Raw genomic sequence first — 22,994 nt, 5'->3', positions numbered from 1 at the left:
TAAATCGATGCTGTGTTTTTGGGGCTAAATCACACTAATACGTAAAAAAACAAATTCCCCGTAAAGTGTGATGTAGCCCCAGGATCATCAAGTTAGAGCTAATAAAATGGATCTTTAGTAAATATATGTTAATATATATAAATGTTTAAACCATTGGGCAATTCAGCATTTCTTCCCATTCACAATTCCAGAGTTTGTAATAGATTAAATTAACTGCATCCCAACACCTCGATGCACAGACCAGTCAGTCTAATCTGGTCACAGACATTAAACAAGCAGATACTGCAAGATCTTACGGGGTGCACTACATGTAATGGGATCACCACTGTGCACTCTGATTGGTTACCATTCCTCACCCAGACTATCCCTAGACTAGTGGTAACTGCAATCTGTCTTGTAGCAAACCCACCCGTGCAGATAGTCTTAGTGTGGCCTAACCGGTCAGACGTGTAGCAAGTATGGGCACCTTTAATAAATGCTGATGTTCAATGTACATTAAACAGTTTGTAAAGTTAAAATTTTATTGCCAGTATTACACAACGAGAGAGTAACTAGGTGGCAACAGTCAGTTTGTACTGTACAGAAGAAGCATCAAACAAGATTAAAAACAATTAACTTTTTTTTTAAACCTGGAATGGGGTAAACAGCTATACAACATAAAATACAATATTGCAACAATGTGACATGGGTATTAAAATATACCAATCAAGCCCAATAAAAACACTTTCCAAGTCATTCCCGGAAGAAATAAATCCGACGCTATATAAAATGGGCTTCCTCTATGTTTTGAGGGGAAAAAAACACAATACAGCCGACTGGATTTGTGGAACAACGTGACCAGAGAGGAAATAAAACGTATACCGTAAGAAGGAGCATGTAGAAGCGTAGAACACAGCTACATTATAGCATTATCCCAACTATGGGAGGTGACAGCTGCAATCCAGACAAATGCTCCAACGCCGGTCACTAACCAGCCCCCAAACTCTGCTTTCCAAAAAAAAAAAAAAACCACAAATATCAGATACTGTCCATTATTAAATCAGGAACACAATGTTCTCAGAAACCATTATATGGTTGGCATTCTCCATGAGCTCCAGAGCAGCGTCTACCTCTCCCTGGGAGAAGGGAGAATCATTGTTCTTGTTGATGGCGCCCATGAGGACCGGCATAGCGATGGACTGGGCGTGGGCCGTCTTGAAGGCATCTAACAAAGCCGCCTTGAAATCCTTCAGCCTGGTGAATGAGGATAAAAATAAGTCAGTCAAAGTAGAACCATAAAAATAGAGTAACAAGCAGAGGACGGGTGAGACGACCGTTCAATGGGAGACATGCAAAGGACCTGGAAGAGCCGAAACAGGTGTCACTCCTAGGCTACCTTAGCGTTACCAGAGACACATAGCAATGGACAGCCAACAGAGCCCTATAGCTCTGGCTAGGGACATGATACAGTCAGTGGTTTGTCCAAGGATCAGACCCTCCTACACCACCTAGTGTCTGGAGGGGACAACTACACAAGTCTACCACCCTGCAAGTCTGCCATCAAAATGAGATTGAAGTTGCCAGACTGTAAAATACAACAAGTCGTTATTTAGGTGACCGTGGTGCATTTACCTTTCTCCGGACAGTCCTGTTTTCTCAGGGGCGTCTCCCTGCTCTGGGGTTTTCGGTGCATGAACTGTAGTAAAGAAAATAGAGGTCAACAAGGAGATACATAGGCACCTGTCATGCTTACTGGTGTTCAGGCAACAGGACTCCCCACAGCGTAGAGCAAAGTAATACAGTTGAACCACTAGTGCTGCCGTACCAATGGCGAAGTGCTTCAGAAGAACGGACGGAGGTTTTGTCTGCTGCCATTAAGCACATTACGTTTTTTATTATTTCATTTTTTTCTTCTGTAATGCACGACCTCCCCATGGCATCTGTGCTTGTGGCAGGAAAGCCATCACAATACCCGTAACAACAAGAGATATGGTAAGAACTTACCTTTGTCATCTCTGTTTCTACGAAGTCCATAGGGTCCACAGGGTTGACCTTGGGGTATAGCTGGATCTGGATCCATGGGCACCACGCAGTTAAAGCTTTGCTGCTCCCAGGATACACTTGGGTCCGTCCTCCTCTATACCCCGCCCCGGCCACAGGCACCTCAGTTGGTAAGCAGCTAAGGCCGGAGGAGGAGACTAAACAGAGAGAAGGAAGACTGGAACACACAAGAAACCACTCACAGAAATGGGAGACGGAAAACCGGTGACCAGCCACACAGCCCATTTGAAGCCAGGTGCGTCAGGGCGGGCGCCCTGTGGACCCTATGGACTTCGTAGAAACAGAGATAACAAAGGTAAGTTCTTACCATATCTCTTGTTTTCTACTTCAGGGTCCATAGGGGGTCCACAGGGTTGACCTTGGGGATGTCCCAAAGCAGTTCAACTAAGGGCGGGGACGCTCCTGTGCTGAAAGGAGTACCCGGCGCCCGAAGGATGCATCCTGAGAGGCGAAGGTGTCAAACGCATAGAACCTCAAAAACGTTTGAATTGAAGACAAAGTGGCCGCCTTACACAGCTGAACAGCGGAGGCGCCACGTCTAGCAGCCCAAGAGGGACCCACAGAACGAGTGGAATGAGCCTTAACAGAGGCTGGCACAGGTAAACCCTCTTGTGCATAAGCCTCACAAATAACGGAACGAAGCCAACGGGCTAACGTTTGCTTGTTGGCAGGCCAACCCCTCTTGTGAAAACCGGAGGACAAACAAGGAATCCGACTTCCTAACCGAAGCAGTCCGATCCACATAGATTCTAAGTGCCCGGACTACATCTAAGGAAGCCTCACCAGCTGAAAGATCAGGCGACTGAAAAGCTGGCACAACAAGTTCCTGATTAATGTGGAACTTCGAGACCACTTTGGGCAAAAACTCAGGACGAGTGCGGAGCACCGCTCTGTCCTGATGAAAAATCAGAAAAGGAGGGCAACAGGAAAGCGCCCCCAACTCTGACACCCTCCTGGCAGAAGCAATTGCTAGGAGAAAAACGGTCTTGAACGTCAGCCACTTGAGGTCCACCGCCTCAAGAGGCTCAAAAAGATGACCCTGCAAGACCCGTAGCACCACCGCCAAGTCCCAAGGAGCCACAGGAGGCACAAAGGGAGGCTGTATCCTGAGAACACCCTGGAAAAAGGTGTGAACATCCGGTAGTGTAGCAATCAGTCGCTGAAACCACACGGACAATGCAGACACATGAACCTTCAGAGAGGCCAGGCGTAAGCCGAGGTCCAAACCTGATTGAAGGAACTCCAAGATTCTGGAAACCCGGAACACCTGAGGATCATAGTTTCTGGATTCACACCACTGAAAGTAAGTGCGCCACACCCTGTGGTAAATCCGTGCGGAGGCAGGCTTGCGTGCCCCAAGCATGGTACCAATGACTGAACTGGAGAAACCCCTAGACCTCAAGACGGCTGTCTCAAGAGCCACGCCGTCAAAGACAGCCGACCCAGATCCGGGTAAAGGCAGGGCCCTTGAGACAACAGGCCCCGACGCTGAGGAAGAAGATACGGAGCGTCGATGGAGAGACACCTCAGATCGGAGTACCAAAGACGTCTGGGCCACGCCGGAGCAACCAGCACGAGCGTGCCGCCGTCCTGCTTGAATTTCCGCAGAACCCGAGGAAGTAAGGATATCGGAGGAAACAGATACGCCAGGTGAAACGTCCATTTCACCGACAGCGCGTCTACCAGACTGGCGCCTGCGTCTCTTGTCCTTGACCCGTAAACGGGCAACTTGTGATTGTGACGGGAGGCCATCAAGTCCAGCTCCGGCAGCCCCCACCTGTCCACGAGTAGCTGAAACACCTCTGGGTGAAGCGACCATTCCCCGGGATGCACGTCGTGACGGCTGAGGAAGTCCGCCTCCCAATTGAGGACTCCGGGAATGAAGACTGCAGAGATCACTGGAATGTGACACTCCGCCCAAGCAAGGATGCGAGACACCTCCGACATTGCTGCCCGACTTAGAGTTCCTCCTTGGTGGTTGATATACGCCACCGTGGTGGCGTTGTCGGACTGCACCTGAACCGGCCGTCCGTAAAGAGCGGGACCGGACGACTGCAGGGCCCGATAAACCGCCCGCAGTTCAAGAATGTTGATGGGAAGAAGAGCTTCTTCCGCAGACCAACGACCCTGAAGTGACAACGAGCCGGTCACTGCCCCCCAACCCCGAAGACTGGCATCCGTCGTGAGCAGGACCCAGTCCGGGATCCAAAAGGGACGGCCCTCGATCAGATGAGCTGTCCGAAGCCACCAAGCCAAAGACTGCCGAACCTCCGGGGACAACACCAGCAACTGAGAGCGGATCCGGTGAGGTAACCCGTTCCATTCCGATAGAATCAGCCCCTGCAGAGGCCGGGAATGGAACTGGGCAAATTCCACCATGTCGAATGTTGACACCATGGAGCCCAAAACCCTCATAGCCGAATGGACCGACAGGCGGCAACTGCTCAGGCAACTGTGTATCCTCAGCTGCAGGGAGGAGACCTTCTCCGGGGTCAGGAAGATCCTTTGCTGCCGAGAATCCAGCAGGGCTCCCAAATGAACCATCCGCTGAGATGGAATCAGGGAGGACTTTTTCCAATTTATCAGCCACCCGTGCGCTTGCAGGCAAGCGACCGTCAAGTGGAGATGATGAAGCAGTACCTCCGGGGAACTAGCCAGCAACAGGAGGTCGTCCAGATACGGTAGTAGCCGTACATTCTGGTTCCGAAGATGTGCGGCCATGACCGCCATAATCTTCGTGAACACACTCGGTGCCATGGAGAGACCAAAGGGTAGCGCCCGGAACTGGTAATGGTGTTGAAGGATAGCGAACCTCAGATACCGCTGGTGCGAAGGTGCTATCGGAACATGGAGGTAGGCGTCCTGGATATCCAGGGACACCATGTAATCCCCCGGTTCCATCGCCAGAATGATGGAACGTAACGTTTCCATCCTGAACTTGGGAACTCTGAGGAATTTGTTCAGAGACTTCAAGTTGAGGATAGGGCGATGAGAACCATTGGGTTTCCGCACCAGAAACAGAGAAGAATAGAACCCCGTCCCTCGTTGTAATTGAGGAACGGGAACAATGACCCCTGCTGTCAGCAAGGACTCTATAGCTTCCTGAATCTGTAAAGACTTCGTCGTATCCTGAGAAGGACTCGTGCAGAAAAACTGGTGGGGCGGTCTGTGCCGAAAAGACAGGGCGTACCCCTGGGAGACCACTTCTCGAACCCAGGCATCCGTGGTGGTATTGTGCCAGCACTGGGCAAATAGAAGAAGTCGGCCTCCCACTCTGGGGTCCCCCAGAGGGAGGCCCGTCCCATCAGGCAGAAGGTTTATCTTCCTGCTTGGAAGAAGGGCGCCTGGCACTCCAGGGCTGCTTCTTGGGCTTAGAAGCGGCCTTGGTCGTCGACTGCCTCGGGAAGGACTGACCTTTTGCCTTGCCCTGAACCCGAAAGGACCGAAAAGCAGAGCTCCGTACCTTGGTAGGAGCAGAAGCCGAAGGGAGGAAGGCTGATTTAGACTTAGCCAGAGTGTCCACAATTTTGTCCAAGTCTGGACCAAAAAGCAACTCCCCATTAAAAGGTAAGGCCTCCAGTCCCTTTTTGGAGTCAGCGTCAGCTCTCCAAGACCTCAGCCACAAAGACCGACGCGCCGACACAGCTGCAGCCGACACCCGAGAGGTTAGCAGGCTTGCGTCTAACGATGCCTCCCCAATGTAGGAAGCCGCATCCCTCATTTGACCTATCAACGCTCTCTGGATCTCCGGAGCATCTTCCGGAAAGGTATCCTCCAAAGCATTGGCCCAGCTCTCGATGGCCTTAGCCACCCAAGAGATGGCCATGGACGGACGGGCCACCGCCCCCGAGAGAGAGTAAATAGACTTCAAACAAGTCTCCACCTTCCTGTCCGTGGGATCCTTCAGGGAGGAGATCGACGGCAAAGGCAGCGTAGCGATTTTAATTAAGCGGGTAACGTGGGAATCCACCGCTGGAGGAGTTTCCCACTTCCTGCAATGAGCCTCCGGAAACAGATAGTTCGAAGCCAACCGCTTCTGCGGTTGGAACCTCTTGCTGGGCAACTGCCAGGCCCCTGCCATATGATCCGTCAATTGATCGGACAGGGGAAAAAACGTCGAAGCTACCTTGGCCTTTTTAAAATTAGGGTATTTTGACCTGGGGGCGGGCACATCCTCCTCAATGTGAAGGATGGCCCGCACCGCCCTAACCAATGCCGGCACATTAATGGAAGACTTAGCCTCCATCTCCTGGGCCCCGGCATCCGAGTCAGAGTCTTCATGGATCTCCCCGTCATCCGAAGACACGTCCGTGTCCGTGAACTGAGCCGCCAGTGAAGCCGGAACGGAACGCTTGGACGCCCGTGGGGGCAAATCACTGTGCAACATATGCTGAAAAGCAGAGGACGAAGCCGCCAGACTCTGAACAGAGCTGGAGAGGACGTCCACCCAAGGCGGGGGTACTGCCTGAGGATACCCCTGAAAAGGTACCATCGACTGCTGCGGCACGGTGGGGGTTTGCACGTATACCGGCAAATCCGCATAAGGACCCACAGTCTGAGACCCGGGAGGAGACTGCACCAGACGAGTCACACCCGGGGAACGGGGCATGGTAGGCTGGGGCAACGCCCTAGAAGGGGCCGCAGTCGGGACCGCAAGTCGGTCCGCGATTGACGCCAGCACTTGCGTAAACATTGCCCACGGAGGATCCTGCGCCACCGGTGGTTTAGAGGGTCCAGGTACCAACTGGCACCGCCCGCACAGACCGTCCTCAGACAATTCTGCCCCGTCAACCCCTGCCGAACAGCGTCGGCAGGAAAACAACACAGGAGCCTCGGAGCGCTCATTCCCCTCATCAGACATGACACAAACTTTTTTGCAAAAAAAGTGTCTCACCGAAATGAGGAAAGGCGTATAACACCCACGCACTCCCAAGTATGCAACCCAAACAGCCCACAATATGGTACTGAGGAGCACACCGCAGTATGTGACGGACCTCACAAATACGTAGATTTATATAAGTGAGGTACACAGAAAGAACACCCCTCCCCCACGCACCTGCGGGCCGTAGGAGAAGGAAAGGGATAGGTAAAAAGCTGACAGTAAGTAGAAAATAAGCACAGACAGCAGCACTAGCAAAAGTCACATACCATGCAGAGAAGTTATACTCACTGCACCTTCCGCTACAATCAACCTCCCAGATTCAGTGTCTGGGAGGGCTATAGCGCTGCGAACACTGTCCTTTGCAGGGGGAGAGGTACGCAGGGGGACTGGTCCACTGGAAGCCTGCCTGGGAGCTCTGCGATGCTGCCTGAGGAAGATGGCCGCCGGAGAGCTCTGAGGAGGAGTGGCCGAGTGAGAACAGCCCAGCGACGCCAGCACACATGAGAGAAGGCGCGCTGGGCTGAGGGGAGGAGCGCTGAAGCAGGGAAGGCTGCCTCCCCTGCTAGTACTAAACCCCCGGGGAAGCCGGTTCCCCGCCGGTACTTACACCCCGGGGGCCAGCGGACACGCGGGGTATGCCTGAAGAGGGGGAGCCCGCCGCCGCTACTAGCGCCGCCGGTCTGTCCCCAGAGACCGGCGGCATGAAGACTGCATTATCCCCGCGTGCAGCGCTGACAGCGCTGCACGCGGCTTACCTGGCCCCTTCAGTCCGGCAGCAGTCCTTGGGTGGTCCCGGAGCCACGCTAGCACTGACTCCGGGGTCCCGCTGCGATCCCCGGATCAGTACCGGCGTCGCAGCGCCAGCGGGGCTGTTGGAGCGGTAGCGTAGACGTCCAGATGGACAGTCTGATGCTGCCGCTCTGAAGACAGTAAAAATAATAAAATCATCTTTTTTTAAAAAAAAAAAAATAAAGAATAAAGCTTAGGGGCTGCTTATGCAGCCCCACTGCGCAGGGTGACCCGACTCCGGCCGGGCACCAACTAAAACTGAGGTGCCTGTGGCCGGGGCATAGAGGAGGACGGACCCAAGTGCATCCTGGGAGCAGCAAAGCTTTAACTGCGTGGTGCCCATGGATCCAGATCCAGCTATACCCCAAGGTCAACCCTGTGGACCCCCTATGGACCCTGAAGTAGAAATTATAATAGTTTAAGCCATGCACAGGCCAGCAGTGTCGTACTAACCTCCTGTTGTAGCGGATGTTTAAGAGGCAGAATATTTAGTCAGTGAGGAGGTTTAGAGCAGACTGACCTACCAATGCAGCGGAACATGTGACATCTATGAATGCGCCACGTGCGCTGGATAAAGCCACAGGTTATATGGTTATTACACACTTCTGATCACCTTCCACCACTGACAAGGCTGCGTCTTACGCAAGTGAGGTTTTCCATTTTAACCTACTTTAAAACCTTCGTTCTACATCTGCATCATGGCCATGCAAATACTAAGGTTTTTCTGATCTGACATTTCCATAACCTCATCTGCTCTGGAGATTACTCAGCTGCGACCACACATCAATAATCCAGAAATCTACACAAGAGTAACTGCGGCAGATACACCCGGGCGCAGAGACACTGCAAGCATAGGTCTCAAAGCGGCAACACCAATGTGAGGAGGGATAGAAAAGACTAAGAACTCACCAGCGGGGGTCTCGTCTTCTGCATCGCTGAAATCGTAGGGGTCACGCGAGTCTCCCTCTGCCCCCGTCGTCTTCCTGAAAAACACAAGAACCACCAAATCAGGCACTATTCATACAGGCTGTAAAAGGTAACATTCGACACCCCCTGTAATGTTTGGCTGCCTGGTGTGCACAGGTCTCATCTACCAATATATCAGGCAACTGTAATCATTGTGATTGGGCAGTGATGTACGCTCTGCGATTCCTGCCCGCATTGTCCAGAGCTGCTGGCACCAGAGGTATTCATCCCTCTAATAGGGGTCAGCACTACACTTATTTACGATGATGGTATGGGAACACTGATGGATGTCAGATAGTCAAATAGGCGAGAAGGGTCTTACAGGCCGACACGCGTTGGAGACACCATGCCCACCTGCTATGCGGCAGCGCCAAGGGAAGACTGCTGTGAGACCTTATACACAGTATGGTGACACAGCCACTGTGCCTCTCACACGTGTGTAGACTTAAACAGGTATGTGCTAAGCCTTGAGAGAGGTAAGTGTATGGAGATTAAAGTACCAACCAATCAGCTCCTGCGATTTTTCAAACACAGACAGTTAGGAGCTGATTGGCTGTGGGTGGGTCTAGCATGTGAGATGCACCCACTCACAGGAGCATGGCATAACACCCAGCAGCTGGGACTAAAGTATTCACTACTATATTAGGATAGCAGGACAGTCCCATAATAGCTGTATTTTTAGAAGGTTGTATTTAGACGCTAAAATATAACAGACAATTAAAGTGCTACAACTCTATTTTGTACATCTCATGTAAATAACACATACAAAATCTATTTTCTGTCAGAGGTAGAATAATGGACTTAATTTTGACATATCAGGTCATCTTATACACACATTCCACAGCACATATCCTAACCCACTGCTCCATGCTCCTTCCTCACTATCTACCCCTCTGTGTCCCCCGTCTGTCCCTTCCCTTTAGAATGTAGCTGGCGAGCAGGGCTCTCGTCCCTCACGTGCTTCTCCTATGCCTACTTATATCAGTTACGCCTAACTCCCCAATTGGCACCTAACATCTGGTTGCTGACGCCCCGCTGCTTGTGTTATGCAGCTAAGCTATGTGTATAAACCATGTCCTTGTCCTGCATTGTTTTGTATTACTATTAACTGTTTTTCTTATGTGCTCATTTATGTACTGTGTAAGGCGCTGCTGAACCCGTGTGGCGCCATATAAAGGATAATAATCTCTCCCCAAGGCTTACTACATAGATTCCCAGCCCAGCTAGACTACTTGACATCCACCTGTCTGCTAGTCTACCAAACGAGACGTGCAACATCCCGAATACACATAAAGGTGCTCCCCCTACTGGAGTCACCTGATAGCACCAAGTATTATACACAAACTGAACTATTATTGGGCGTATAGCAGTCGCCTGCTGCTATGTACACAATGGGAGCTCCCTGATGGAATACGCCCGATATCGTTAGCATTCAGACCATGGGGAGAACCATTTCTCCCACCCATACTCGTTTCCACTACACCATGTGCCCCGACTAGCCAGTCACAACGTCCCATCGCCAGATATAGGCGAGTGCAGAGCAGAGAGTTATCCGGCATCTGCTGCACGGTACACGGTTATGGTGACACAACACCGATGCAGAAGTGCAGCACTGACCTTCTCTTTCTGGTTTGCCGGTCAGTCTGTGTCAGCACCTCTTCCTCCTCCTCCGTATCAGAGGCCTCTGCTCCTTTCCTCCGCTTCTTATCCTTCTCCAGTACCTGAACACACAGGAGGAGAGCACAGGATTCAGACCCCCAGCTCTGACAGGTCGCCAGCCCAGAGGTACCCGGGCCTTCCACATTCGGCTAGCAGCACTTTGCTTAAGTCTGCTACAAATACACAGTCTCAGGGCGGATTAGTCCCAGGCTGCAGAACATAGTTCCGTAAACAAACCGATGTGTAGTGATTTTAATATACAATGTAGAAGGATATAATGGCAATTAATACAGTTCTAGAGAAGACCAATTATAGCCTGCAGGCAGCTAAACACCACTCCCCACTACTGGAGCAATAAGGCTTAGCATACAGAGCTAAGTCTTAGTGTAACGGTGACAGGTGGTCTAGCCTTCACCAGCCCATCATACAGCTGTAGCAACAGTGAAACCCAGTGGCTGTACGTGGGTACTCCCCATTATAGGAGGCTATACTGCTTTCTGCTGAAGAATTCGATATTGGGAGGTTACATAACGGATTTAAATAAACCCTTTGCCGACTACAGCACTATTACATGTCTGAGCTAGGGAACCAGTGGAATGGTCTCACCTTCTTGAAGTACGCGTAATGGACAAGTTCCACCGCCGCCTCGGCGTCCTGCAGCTGGACAGTTTTGCTCATCCGCACTTTAGCGTGCGCAGTGGACAAACGGATCAGAGTCTCCAGGCAACGGGCAGTGACGGGAGAGGTCTGACGAGGGAAGAAACACGGTTATGATGCCATGTCACCAGTAACACCACAGTAATCTGTCATTGCAGGGTTGACAGGAACACCCAAGGTTGTCATAATACAAGCTCCTAACTTACTCATCCCAGCTTCATTCTCATTCCCCAATGCTCACCTGCACCCAGGAACGTCTGCTCTACACATCATGTGAAGGGGTCACCGCGGTCTACTCGCCCTTGTCCTCTGCCGCTAGAGTCATCCTGATTTCTCAACATAATTTACTCCCTCCGCACTTCTCCTAGATCACCTCCCCCATTGTCTGCACTACTCACATCCTCCACGCCATCATAAGCATAAAACAAGTCTACCTCCCTGCACTTACCCTAATCACACGTGTCCACCTGGGAGTCCCAACGCTCAATATATACAAAACAGGCCCCCGCCCCTCTCTCCACCCCCCCCCTCAGGTTATGACCCCTCTGCCCTTACTCCATTAATCCATCTCCTTATACAAGTCTGCACTTATCTCCACACTTCCTCGTCTCTCACCTCGATATCTGTAACCTCCCTATTACGGACCCTCCTCTACAAACTAACCCAAAAGCTTTGGGAGGAGACTGATCTTCCTCTTCATCTGCCCTGCAATTCCCTGTACTGACTACCTACTGCCTCCATCTCCTCCACGCCATTACATCCGACACCATACTTTCCCTCACCCACTCCGATCTGCCTCTGACCTACATCTCTCATCCCTTCCGGTAACCATCTCACACCCACCTATATAGTCCTCTCCCCCCGTGCACCCTCAAAATGCATCTCTACAACTATAGCTTATCCTACCCCCATCTGATAATAGTCCTTCCGTATGTTCTACCAGCTCCAGCTGCACTAGCTCCTATTGCCTAAGGTTTACCCCTCTCCCTAGACCAGTGGTTCTCAACTAGTCCTCAAGTGGCATTAGCAGGTCATGTTTTCTGGATTTCTTTAATCATGTACAGGTGAGAATCCTGTTTTGCTGAGTCAGTAGTTATCCCAGAGACAGATCCTGAAAACATACCCAAACGGGTCAGAAGACAGGAGGTGAGAACCACTGCTCTAGACCTTAATCTCACACTAGTATGTCCCCCTCTAGCCTGTCCCCTGTATGAACTTAATTAATGGCATCAATTTGCTTCTCCTACTATAAATGTATCATGCGGACTGTATGGAGCCACGGAGCTTTGTGGCACCTTTCAGACGAGGATGATAAACTGAGAATTCTCAAAAATGAAAAGACTGGGGGGAAGGGGGGTTACAACTCAAGGCTTAATACCAGAGAGACAGAACAGGCGCACAGCATTTCCAGGCCGTAACCTGAGCAGAAAGCTGCTGGTTACAGAGAACAAAACATTAAAGGTTTGTAGAGGGCTCACCCGAGCCACATCGCTGGTCATCTGCTCCTGGCTCCTCAGGCGAGAATACTCCTCCGCTATGTAACTGGCGGCCTCCGAGGTCAGCGTGGGTTTGAAGAGCTTGGCCACGTGGATGTACTTGCGCATGAACTCCATACTGATGATCTTCTCCCCCCTGGTGGTGTAAGAAATACTGGTGAGCACACTGTCACAGTCACCAACATCCATCCCTTACACAGGGAAACCCCCCCACACTTACCGCCTCTTCTTCACCCCATGCAGGAGGCTGTCGTGCTTCTCATAGACCTGCAGCTCCTGCTGCTCCTCATGAGTGACGTTGGGGTCCTCTGTGGAAAGGATGTCTACTGTGCTGCCCAGGGGCATGGCTGGAACACAACATACATATCATTACAGACCTGCAGCACGCATAAACTGGGGAGGGGGGGGGGGGGGTCTACACTTAAAACATGTTCTTACTGCTTTGCAGTAGCGCCCCTTGCTAAGGGCAGGTGCTGCTCTGAGCAGGTAGTGTGAATGACCGCTTTGCCGACTTCATGTGCGAAAATGCGCTATGTATTGGTGGATTAATACATAAGGGTTACTGATTGTCACAGGAAATACAATGACACATTTGGGTTTGTAAAAGATCAGGACAGTGTCCCGATGATGGAGGACCTGCAACGGTCACTATAATGAGGAGGGGTTTAAACAAAGTTACAGGGTGAGATCAGGTGAACAAATATTAGCACCATGGTGCAGACATGTACATTTAAGAGTTTCTTGGTCCTATAGAGGCATTGGTTCTGTATTAGGTATTCTCAATTATAGCCATCACCTAGCAGTGCAGACGAATATAACTGACTTGGTTCTTAGGGAACATTGGAAATCCATCACCTGTCTGAAGTGGTTGAGACACGGCTTATATTTTACAATGTAGCCAAGTTTTCCGCCAACCTGTCTGTAGACGTCGTACACAAAGGATCAGAGTACTATTGGTGGCTGTTGCTACCAGTGATGGGACTAGCGACGGATGTTCATTCAAAAAGCTGCAATCTAACATCCTTTATGAGAAACTGGCCGTTCTTTATAAATACCCACCGTCCCCGTCCTGTTCCCCAGCGGCTCTGTAGCGGTGCATGCGCAGGACATGATCAGAGATCTCCCGATCCTGCTCTGGATCCATCTGATCCAGCATGATGAAGAGAAGATCAAAACGGGACAGCAAGGAGTCCTGAAGGCCGATGTTCTCCATGGGAGTCTTGTATTGGTCGTACTAAAATCCAGGGGAGGAGAGAAGTCTATTAAACCCTCTTGCATATCCATATTGCTCAGAGCCCTACGGCTAGTATTCTCTATGGACAATAAGGTGACCGCATGTAACAAGACTCACCCTTCCATAGACGGGGTTGGCTGCCGCCAGCACACTGCAACGGGCATTTAACCGAGCATGAATGCCAGCTTTGGCGATTGTGACACGACCTTGCTCCATGACTTCATGGATGGCCGTCCGATCCAGGTCAGACATTTTGTCAAACTCATCGATGCAAACTACACCCCTATCGGCCAACACCATAGCTCCGGCCTCCAGTCTCCTCTCCCCTGGTTATGAAAAATTACGCTCATATTAGATTTAAAAATCTACATAAAAAATAATAATGACGTACTATGCAAATTAGGAGGATTATTCCGGCTTCGACCTTTAAACTTTGCTGCAAACTTGACAAAGTCACGCCGGTGATCTCAGAACCTATGTACATAAGCATATGCAGCGTAGGTGTCGCTACTTACCGGTTTCTTGGTCAGTGGTGACAGCCGCAGTTAGACCCACTCCTGAGGAACCTCTGCCAGTGGTAGCGATGGCACGGGGAGCTGTGCCGAGAACATATCTTAGTAGCTGTGATTTCGCCACAGAGGGATCCCCTAAAATAAAATGAATCAAGTTACAGATCTTTATTTATATGGCGCCACAAGTGTTCCACAGCGCCTTATAAAGTACATAAACAAATAGGTAACCGGTGACTTACAGTACAATACAGGACAAGGATAATATACATTGCTACATTAGCGACCATAACAACCAGATAAACAGCCAAGTGTTGGGTGCCCTAATGGGGAGTAAGTAGATGAAAGTAAAGTAGGGAGAAGCACAAGGAGGGTGAAGGGCCCTGCTTGTATGATCGGGAGGGGCAGTCAAACAGGTGTAACACAGATGAGGTAGACGGGGAAGAAGGAGCATGGAACAGTTAGTTAGGATGAGAGCTGGAAGGCTTTAAGGAAGTCTAATAAGTCTGTATTAGACAGTTTGCATTCTGAAGAACAGGTATCTCAGGTTTTACAGAACTAGCAGAGAAAGTTGCAGGAAAATAAGACTAAAACCATCTAACATACATGAATACGAATATACTTGTACTATACCTATTAGGAGAACGTTTATATCGCCTCTGATGTGGGTCCCATTATCCAGCACTTTCTCCACGCCTCCCAGCAGCATACACAGGATCGCCTTCTTTATGTAGTGGTGGCCGTGGATACTGGGAGCCAGAGACCGGGACAGCTGCTCAAACACGTCCTGGAGACAGAGCAAGGAACGATCGTTACAGGTTTTATTTAATTATAAAGCTTTGACTGAATTACTCTGGCTTCATGCAAGTGATCATTCGTCTTACCAAAAAGGTATAACACAGACCGTCAGGCTGGGATGTCAGTGGTGATCACAGCCTCTAGTATACATCACAAGACCTTCACGGACACTGAAGTCAGGGGGCACACTAGCAATACCATCCTATACCTACAGTGCTGCCTAACGTTCCAGTAGTTTTTTGCCACTTTCCTTTAAATGATGGACCTAAGCTACAAGGACACAGGGGCTGATTGTGCAAAATAAGTAACTGTACCTGGACAAACCATACTTCAGTGTAAGAGGGTATAAATACATTATATTTACATGCAGGGTAAATACTGGCTGCTTTTGCATGTAGCACTGCAATTTAGATTTGAATTTGGACACGCCCCTCTCACATCTTGCTCTACCCGCACATCTTACACCTGCAGTATGGTTTTACCTAACTACAGTTACTGTGATTTACTCCCAATAAGCCCCATAGTGAGGTTATAGACTGGTCTAAATGCCATAGCCCATGTAAATATTGTACCTAGATCAGCTTAATTATCTTGGGAATACTGAAACTTGAGATTTAAGGTTGAGGTTTTCAGATTCAGAGAAATTGGATCATGCATTTATTAGATAGAGGATTGTAGTGCACATTTTACATGTAAAGCAGTTTGAGCTGCCGATTTTGTAACAAATATGCTATAAAAAAAAATAAAAAAAATAAGACTAATTGAAACCACTATCTCCATTTTATTCTGTGAGCTGGGTGCAAGCTAATCTTCTGCCAACCTTCGTCCATGTATTCAAAGTTCTACAACGTACTAGCACAGCGGTTTCTATTAGTAAAAAAAAGTATCTATGCCAGGCAAAGGCAACCTAACTGAACTACAGGTAGCAGCATGCTGTGATGCATGGCCGGCAGTTCAAATCCCGGCAACGTCAGCCCGACAGGAGAAAATCCCGATCGTCCTAAAGGCAAGCATAAACTAATCTAATTCTGCCCCCTAACCCTCCTTCCCCGCCGCCTAAACCCAAGTCCCCTGGGGGGGGGGTGCCTAACCATAACCTCCCCCCCAGGGGTGCCTAACCCCAAGTCCCCCTCAGGAGCCCCTAACCCCCCCCCCCGCCCGTCGGCGCCCAGCATCACTTCGATCGGGATGCCGGGCGCCGGTCTCCCAGCGTCGGTGAAATAACAGGCATCTAGGCCTGTCATTTAACCCTCGCCGGGATTAAGTAGTTGGGAAGCCGGCTGTCGACATTGCGACAGCCGGCTTCCTGAACGTATACCACTGTGATAGCACCAAGCAGACACTTAGATATGGGAAGACTCCGTTGCGGCCTAGGAAAGTGTTAGCAGGGGTTTGGTGGCATGCAGGGAGCTGCTCCTGCCCACTGTCGCCAGAACACAGCTCCGCCATGATGGGATGTACAATAATAAAGACAAACACTTACTGACGGGGAGGGGGTAACAAGTCACCGATTGCGAAAATACAAAGATGTCACAAAATCCACAAAAGCGCGTTACCTTGGAGTGGCTTTTACTGAACTTCTTTATTTTGGCCAAATCGTCCGCCGAAAAGACAGGAGAGACTTCCTTGCTCATTTGGACCACGTTGCAGGCTATCAGGATGGTCCTGCAAAAAGTAATATATCGGGCATTAACCTACTGAGAGCAGAGCAGAGGTCACACACCAAAGTTACTATTTTTGTACCAATGATCCCAATCTGTTTCCCCAACTAAATTATATCCGGAGATCAACAGCAGCCAAACCCGGGAATAAAACAGAAGGACAGAGTTACCTGAATGATGCGGAAGTGTAACCATTTTGCTTGGATGGCAGACAGCGGTAGGTGCCAATGACCTGCACACGGTCCCCAGGCTTCACCTTGTCAACAAGGTCGTCGTCCAAGATGATATCGACAGATCGGGGCAGCTGACCAGCGGGGGCTTTTTCTGGCATCTCCTGAATGGTAATTGTTTGATGATCTTTATATAGCGAGAGGCCATATTCTGTCTCCAGTGGATTATTTTCCTCATCCTGTATTGAGAAGTGGGTAAAGAACATGCTTTAAGCATAAGTCTTGTCCAGCTACAGCCCTGGATACGTGTGGTCCCCCAACTATTAGGAAAACTCGACCTGTACACAGCCGTTGCAGGTTATGCAGGCGCCATAAGTTACCAAAGTTAGAGGTCACAGGAGTTCAATTTAGAAATTGTAAATGAACCCCCCCCCTCCGCCATCTAGTGTTCATGCTAGGTCCGGCGCCGGACCTGGAAAGGGGGAACTCCTGCGCTTGCCAATGGCGTACGCCAGAAAAGGGAGCATATCTTTACGATCGCTTCACCGCAATTTTTTCCACCCTGGCGACAGGCTCACGGGTGGAGACAGTACCTGCCATATTGTTTTAGCGGGGCGCCATCAAAAGGGCAGGGCGCATTCTGCCCTTTTGAAATCTGGCAGGACACGGTGCCCCGCTGAAACAGCCTAGCGGGAAAGCTACCCATCCATATTCTGCAGACCAGGATTCTCACCTTAGTGGGATAGATGGCACTGGACGGGAAGGCCTCAAGGCTGGTCAGATCTGAGTATTTTCGCTCAATGGTCTTCTTCGTAGCCGGACAGTAATGGACGCTGCGTACCACTTTAGGGCGTACCAAGGAGCCTGAAAAGTGACAAGTGTGTAATGAAATTACCTGGCCAGAGCACTGCATTCATTGGGGAAGCCTGTAATATCAGCAGCTACCTAGATGTAAAACCTCATCATACAATGCAAACACCCCAGCAACAAAAGAGGTCTGACCAGCTAATGGCATGGCACTAACCCAAGGACCAGAGCACAGTTCAATAATGCAATTATGTAAATCCTGACAAACCACACAGGGCGGAAATTAGTAGGAAGTGTATTAAGCGGTGAGAACCCATTTTTTTTTTTTTTTTTGTCACTGCAAAGAAGAGGGGTTATTACATCTTCTCCAAAAAGTGAGGCAGATCGTGGAGAAATCGCCGAGTCTTTACACATGCCCCTGAAATGGGATCTCGCGCACAGCACCCCACCCGCTGGGAGTCATTCCGTATCACATCAGCACTAGGCCGATGCGATACAGGCAGGCCAGAGATCACCTGAGAGTTATCCCAACACCTCTCCGTAGAGTCTAATACAGCTCAATGCCAAGACATCCTGCATTGCTGTGGTGCAAATGTTTTGTGGTCTGATAAACCCTGATAATCAAAGCCCATTAATTCACCATAAAGAGATTACTTAGCTATGAGCATGCATCCTGCATACTGTGTCAGCCCACAACAATCTCTGCGCTGTATGTACTTACCCAATTCATAGTAAAGTGCTTCCATTGTATTCTTTATACGCTACCCAAATGAAAAATGCACACATTCTCCACTTTATTTTTTATTTTGTGCACCTCTGCAATAATGTAATCTGCCACAAGATGGCCCTAGAGAGTCAGTCCCTGAAGCCTAGGAAAAATGCGGTCTCAGTAACCTTTGCTGGATGCAGCCATTAAAGATTATGGACTTTTAAATGTTGATCTTTTATTGCTTCAACCATAAAATACAAAATTATAGTAAGTGACTTGAGGAATCATTAAATTTAAAAAAAAATAAATAAAAATTCTTACAAATCACAGAATAAGAGGTACTACATGAACTGAACACCTGAAACCTATTATCATACGTACATTTAGTAACGATCCCCTCTACGCAGACAGCGCAGCCCAGGAAGCGGGAGGTGAGGGTACGAGGGGTCACATGTTTGGAGCCAAAGCTGCCCTCCACGCCAATATGGAAGTCTTCATACTGCTTGGCGTAAGTGGCATCGATCGACGCCACAAAATCCTTCAGTGCCCGCTGGAAAGCGATCAGCCCCTCGAAGGCTTTGTTCATAAGCCTGGGTAATAAATCACATTATAATACATTACAATAGTGTATACATGTAGGCAGCAAGCACCCCATCAGCGAGAGCAAGGCACCGTACACAAAGCTCTGTACACTATAATAAGCCGTGTACTCACAGGTGTGCTCGCTTCTCATTCTTCCTCCGGAGATCATTAATATTCACAATTAGCCGACAGTTATTCTCACTGATCATGTCCCGGACTTTGCTCTGGTAAATACCTTGATCTTCCTACAAGGGGAAAATAAATAAATAAATAACTGTTAGAATTGCAGGTAAGGGCTAAATTCACACATTTTATAGCAATAAATTGTCCTACAGCTCCAGGACCAGTCACTTCTTTGAATCTGTTTTGCGAACAGTTCTCTGCAAACTGTACAGATTTGTGGATGAAGATCCCGGATTAATCCCTTATAGATGTGCCCACATTCACCTCTCCTCAACTCGCACCAAAGAGCCCCCCATGTGGCACACCACAGGCTTTGCAAGTTAGTCACGTGACTCTCTTCAAATACGCATCTTGATCGGCTACTTCATACCCATACATACGAGAGAAAACAAATACTAATCCTTAGTACATTAGTATAGACGCAACATTTAGGAGAAAATACTTAAGCACAGGAATTGCTGCAGAGCGCCCAAGTCATGCCAGGGACCTCGCTCCATGTGGCGCTGTATAAAGACTCACCTGCAAATAACATTTCTTCTGATTCTGGTGTTCATTCACAACAACTGAACCTCTTGACCCTGCCTGCACGCTTCTATGTACTGAGCAGCTGCAACATGACTGGCTGATTATATATTTGCATTCAAGAGCAGGTGAACCTAATAAGATACACCATTATATAGACAGGCATTCAGTTCTTCTGGCGACTGACTGCAAATACCATGGACAGAATCAGCAAAGTATTACGCAACCTACGAAGTAACTAGGTGTTTTGGCACCCAGGGCAAGCTGAAAAAACAGCATCCACTCCCATTTGTGATCTAGGCCTATTGCCCAATGTCACAGCCTCAGGAGCACAGGACTAATGCCCACCTATCAGTGCCACGGGCCTAGTGCTTGACAACCTGGTGGTCTGGAAAGGGGGTTTAAATTGGCAAGGCCTTATAGGGACTGTCTATCCAGTGGGAGAGGACACTGTGGGGAGCTACGTTAGCGCTGTTTCCACCACTGCAGCGCTCTCCAGTACTCAGCCGCATTCTTCTGCTACTGAACCGTCCTGGCCAGCGCCACCGCTCTTCTTTCTTGAGACCAGCGTCTTCTGGCCTCTTCCGCAGCCACCAGAGCTCTGCTCTCTTGAACTCTACGTCCTCTTATGCCCAGCAACAGCTAACGTTCGACGCCGCAGGCAGAGCCAACCATGGAGCAGCGAGTTTCAATTAGTTTGCTGCGGCCACTTTCTATAGGCAGGCAATACCCAAGCCCTGACTGTCTCGTAGCTGACAAATTCAAATTGCACCCACTCCAATGGCCACCAGCCCAAAAGCTGCACGCAGCTGGCAGCCTGCACCAAGGATCGCCCACCACTGGTCCTTGATTAGTGTTGGGAACAGACACCATCCCAGTGCCAGCCACTGATGTGTCCTGCAGTGGCTGGCCAGTGCTGGGATCAACCACTGACTGCTACAATGTGGCTCTCACCCCTTTCTTACACCACTGCTAACAAGTTTCTGTACGATTACATCTACCAGTGTCCGTCATTCCCTACCATCCAAGTGGGCATAGAGGGGGGGGGGGGGGGGGGAATATATTCTTGTGGTGAGTGTAGGGAGCCACCGAGCCCGCAATGGGCCAACTTTCTTATTTTCGTGGAAACTGTGGGCAGAAACCTCCACTTCCACCCTCACCCACATCACTTCCAGGTACGGCTAGTGAAGGGGATTTATACTCTTCCCTGCTACCAAGGTGAGATTTATTATTGTACTGTGGGATTTTGGCTATGAGCTAGGATTCATGAAGCGCTCCAGCACCACCAATATATGGGAAGGCTACAGAGACTGGAGCACGCCACAAGTACCGGGATCTACAATGGCCCAGGATGCTACCAGCCTGGTCTTACGTATCTGCACTCCAGTCACCCAGTCCCCAGCCATTACCCTGCAGGGGGCGCTGTGTGCACCAGGACTGTACTATATGTATTAGGGACCCACAACATTCCTGACCATCACAGGGGAAAAAAGAAGCACTGAACCCGCAGCTTCGTTACTTATCTCCTAAATACCCGAATGGATAACTGGAGATCTGCACCAGCCGCACTTACCCCACCTCTGCTCTTCCCACTTATTCTCTAATTGCAGCAGCCGGGTATAAGTGCGGGTTTTGCAGTTGGAATAAGTGGGGAAAGCAGTTTGGTGAGCAGCAGGGGCACAGGGAAGGGGGCGGGAAGTGTTGGGCTATTGCCCCCATACTAGGGCAGATACGGGGAAGGCTATACGCCCCTCACTCACCTCGTCGTCCAGGAAATCCAGGTACTCGCGTTGAGCCTCCCGCATCTCCTGGTCGTCCACCTCCATCACGCCGGGCGCGGCCATGGCTCTATCTCCGGTATATGCTCTGTATCTCCCGCTGAATCGCTGCCGCCAATCTCCACGTTCTGCCTCTCCTGCTCAGACTGGCGCGAAAACTCGGCTTTCCCGCCAAACTCTTCCGATCCCTCCTACCGGATTGGACCCACAGATTGGCGCGAACTGCCGCCTGACCAATCCGCGGCGAAGAGGCGAGGCTGTGGGTGTCGGGCTGAATGAGGAGGAGGGCGGAGAATGAGGGATCGTGACGCGGCCAGTGACGTATTACGTCTGCGGCGAGTTTATGTTGCTGCTGCCGCCGCCATCTTTAGTCAGGGCAAATTGGTGAAAACAGCCAGGGTTTAGTATGGGCATAACAGTGACAGCCTATCTAATTCATCTAACCGCTACACTCATATGGAAGAGTATAAAACGCCTTCAGTTGCTGTACCTGGAAGTGACGTGATTGAGGGCGGAAGTGGATGTTTTTGCCCACACTTTCCAGGAAAATAAGAAATTTGGCCCCTTGCAGGCTCGCTTTGCTCGCCACAGGAATATATTCCCCCTCTATGCCCACTTGGATAGTAGGGAATGACATTGGACACAAACAGAAGGGATCTATCTCATTCCACTTTTTTTTTTTTTTTCATATGGGGGGTCATTTATCACACCTACTAAAGAGGACAAGTAAAGATGCTGCCCATAGCAACCAATCAGATTCTAGTTATCTATGAAGTACAGTCTCTAAAATGTTTTCTAACAGCTGATTGGTTGCTATGGGCCACACCTCCACTTGTCCTCTTCAGAGAAACTTTATTTTATAAATTCTTTTATTTTAAAAATTTTTAAATATAACAGAAGGTTTACAGCATTTAATAATAAAAAAAAAAAAAGCTATATATCGATATAACAGTGGCAGACCATATCAAATATGAGACAATGTACCTTGTATAATACTGGAGGCACAGGAACAGACAAATCACAGGTGCACAGCTCCAAATTACTGATATATATAAATACATTATGCAGTAAAATTTTGCAATCAATAAAGGTTTTTAGCATAATCATGGCCAAGGTTATGGGCCTACCCACCATATCCTCTATTGATTGCAAAATGTTATTCCATAATGTATTTATATATAATCAGTAATTTGGGGTTGTGCACCTGTGATCTGTCTGTTTTTGTGCCTGCAAGAAGTCTCAACAGGTAGCACCTCCCCTGTAGTAGTCCTCCTGTAGTTGTGCCCCTTATGCAATGCCCCTGTAGAAGTGCCCATTATGAAGGCCCCCTGTAGCAGTGTCCCTTATGCAATGCCTCCTGTAGCAGTGTCTGTTATGCAATGCCCCTTGTAGTAGTGCCCCTTATGCAATGCCCCCTGTAGTAGTGCCCCTTATGCAAATCCCCCTGTAGTAGTGCCCATATACCGTGTTCGCTGTAGTTGTGCCCATATGCCGTGTCCCCTGTAGCTGAGCCCATATGCCATGCCCCTTGTAGCTGAGCCCATATCATGCC

The 22,994-nt window shown here is 49.5% G+C and overlaps 1 protein-coding gene across 1 annotated transcript; it reads right to left on the bottom strand.

Moving 5' to 3' along the window:
* Nucleotides 1-546: 546 nt before the first annotated feature.
* On the bottom strand, nt 547-21,672 carry MCM3 (minichromosome maintenance complex component 3). Its single transcript, XM_088467315.1, has 17 exons — nt 21,425-21,672; nt 19,092-19,204; nt 18,759-18,967; nt 17,595-17,725; nt 16,862-17,100; nt 16,587-16,695; nt 14,866-15,019; nt 14,239-14,370; nt 13,841-14,049; nt 13,549-13,723; nt 12,710-12,836; nt 12,472-12,625; nt 10,943-11,083; nt 10,295-10,398; nt 8,621-8,694; nt 1,612-1,675; nt 547-1,233 (listed from the first exon to the last, which is right to left on the bottom strand). Exons 1-17 carry the CDS (start codon nt 21,506-21,508, stop codon nt 1,035-1,037), a joined length of 2,418 nt encoding a protein of 805 aa, XP_088323441.1. The 5' UTR covers nt 21,509-21,672; the 3' UTR covers nt 547-1,034.
* Nucleotides 21,673-22,994: the final 1,322 nt, after the last annotated feature.

The sequence above is a fragment of the Taudactylus pleione genome, unplaced genomic scaffold (genome assembly GCF_031769625.1).
Source record: "Taudactylus pleione unplaced genomic scaffold, aTauple2 ptg000070l, whole genome shotgun sequence".
Classification (NCBI taxonomy): domain Eukaryota; kingdom Metazoa; phylum Chordata; class Amphibia; order Anura; family Myobatrachidae; genus Taudactylus; species Taudactylus pleione.
This window is presented reverse-complemented; position numbering and strand designations above follow the sequence as displayed.

Bases quoted from the DNA above. Each gene is read 5' to 3' on its own strand.
- MCM3 (XM_088467315.1), bottom strand. From the start codon at position 21,508: ATGGCCGCGCCCGGCGTGATGGAGGTGGACGACCAGGAGATGCGGGAG. The intron at 14,371-14,865 runs GTATAGTACAAG...ATTTTATTTTAG, and splicing joins TATAAACGTTCTCCTAATAG to GGGATCCCTCTGTGGCGAAA. The intron at 1,234-1,611 runs GTAAATGCACCA...CTCATTCACCAG, and splicing joins ACAGGACTGTCCGGAGAAAG to GCTGAAGGATTTCAAGGCGG.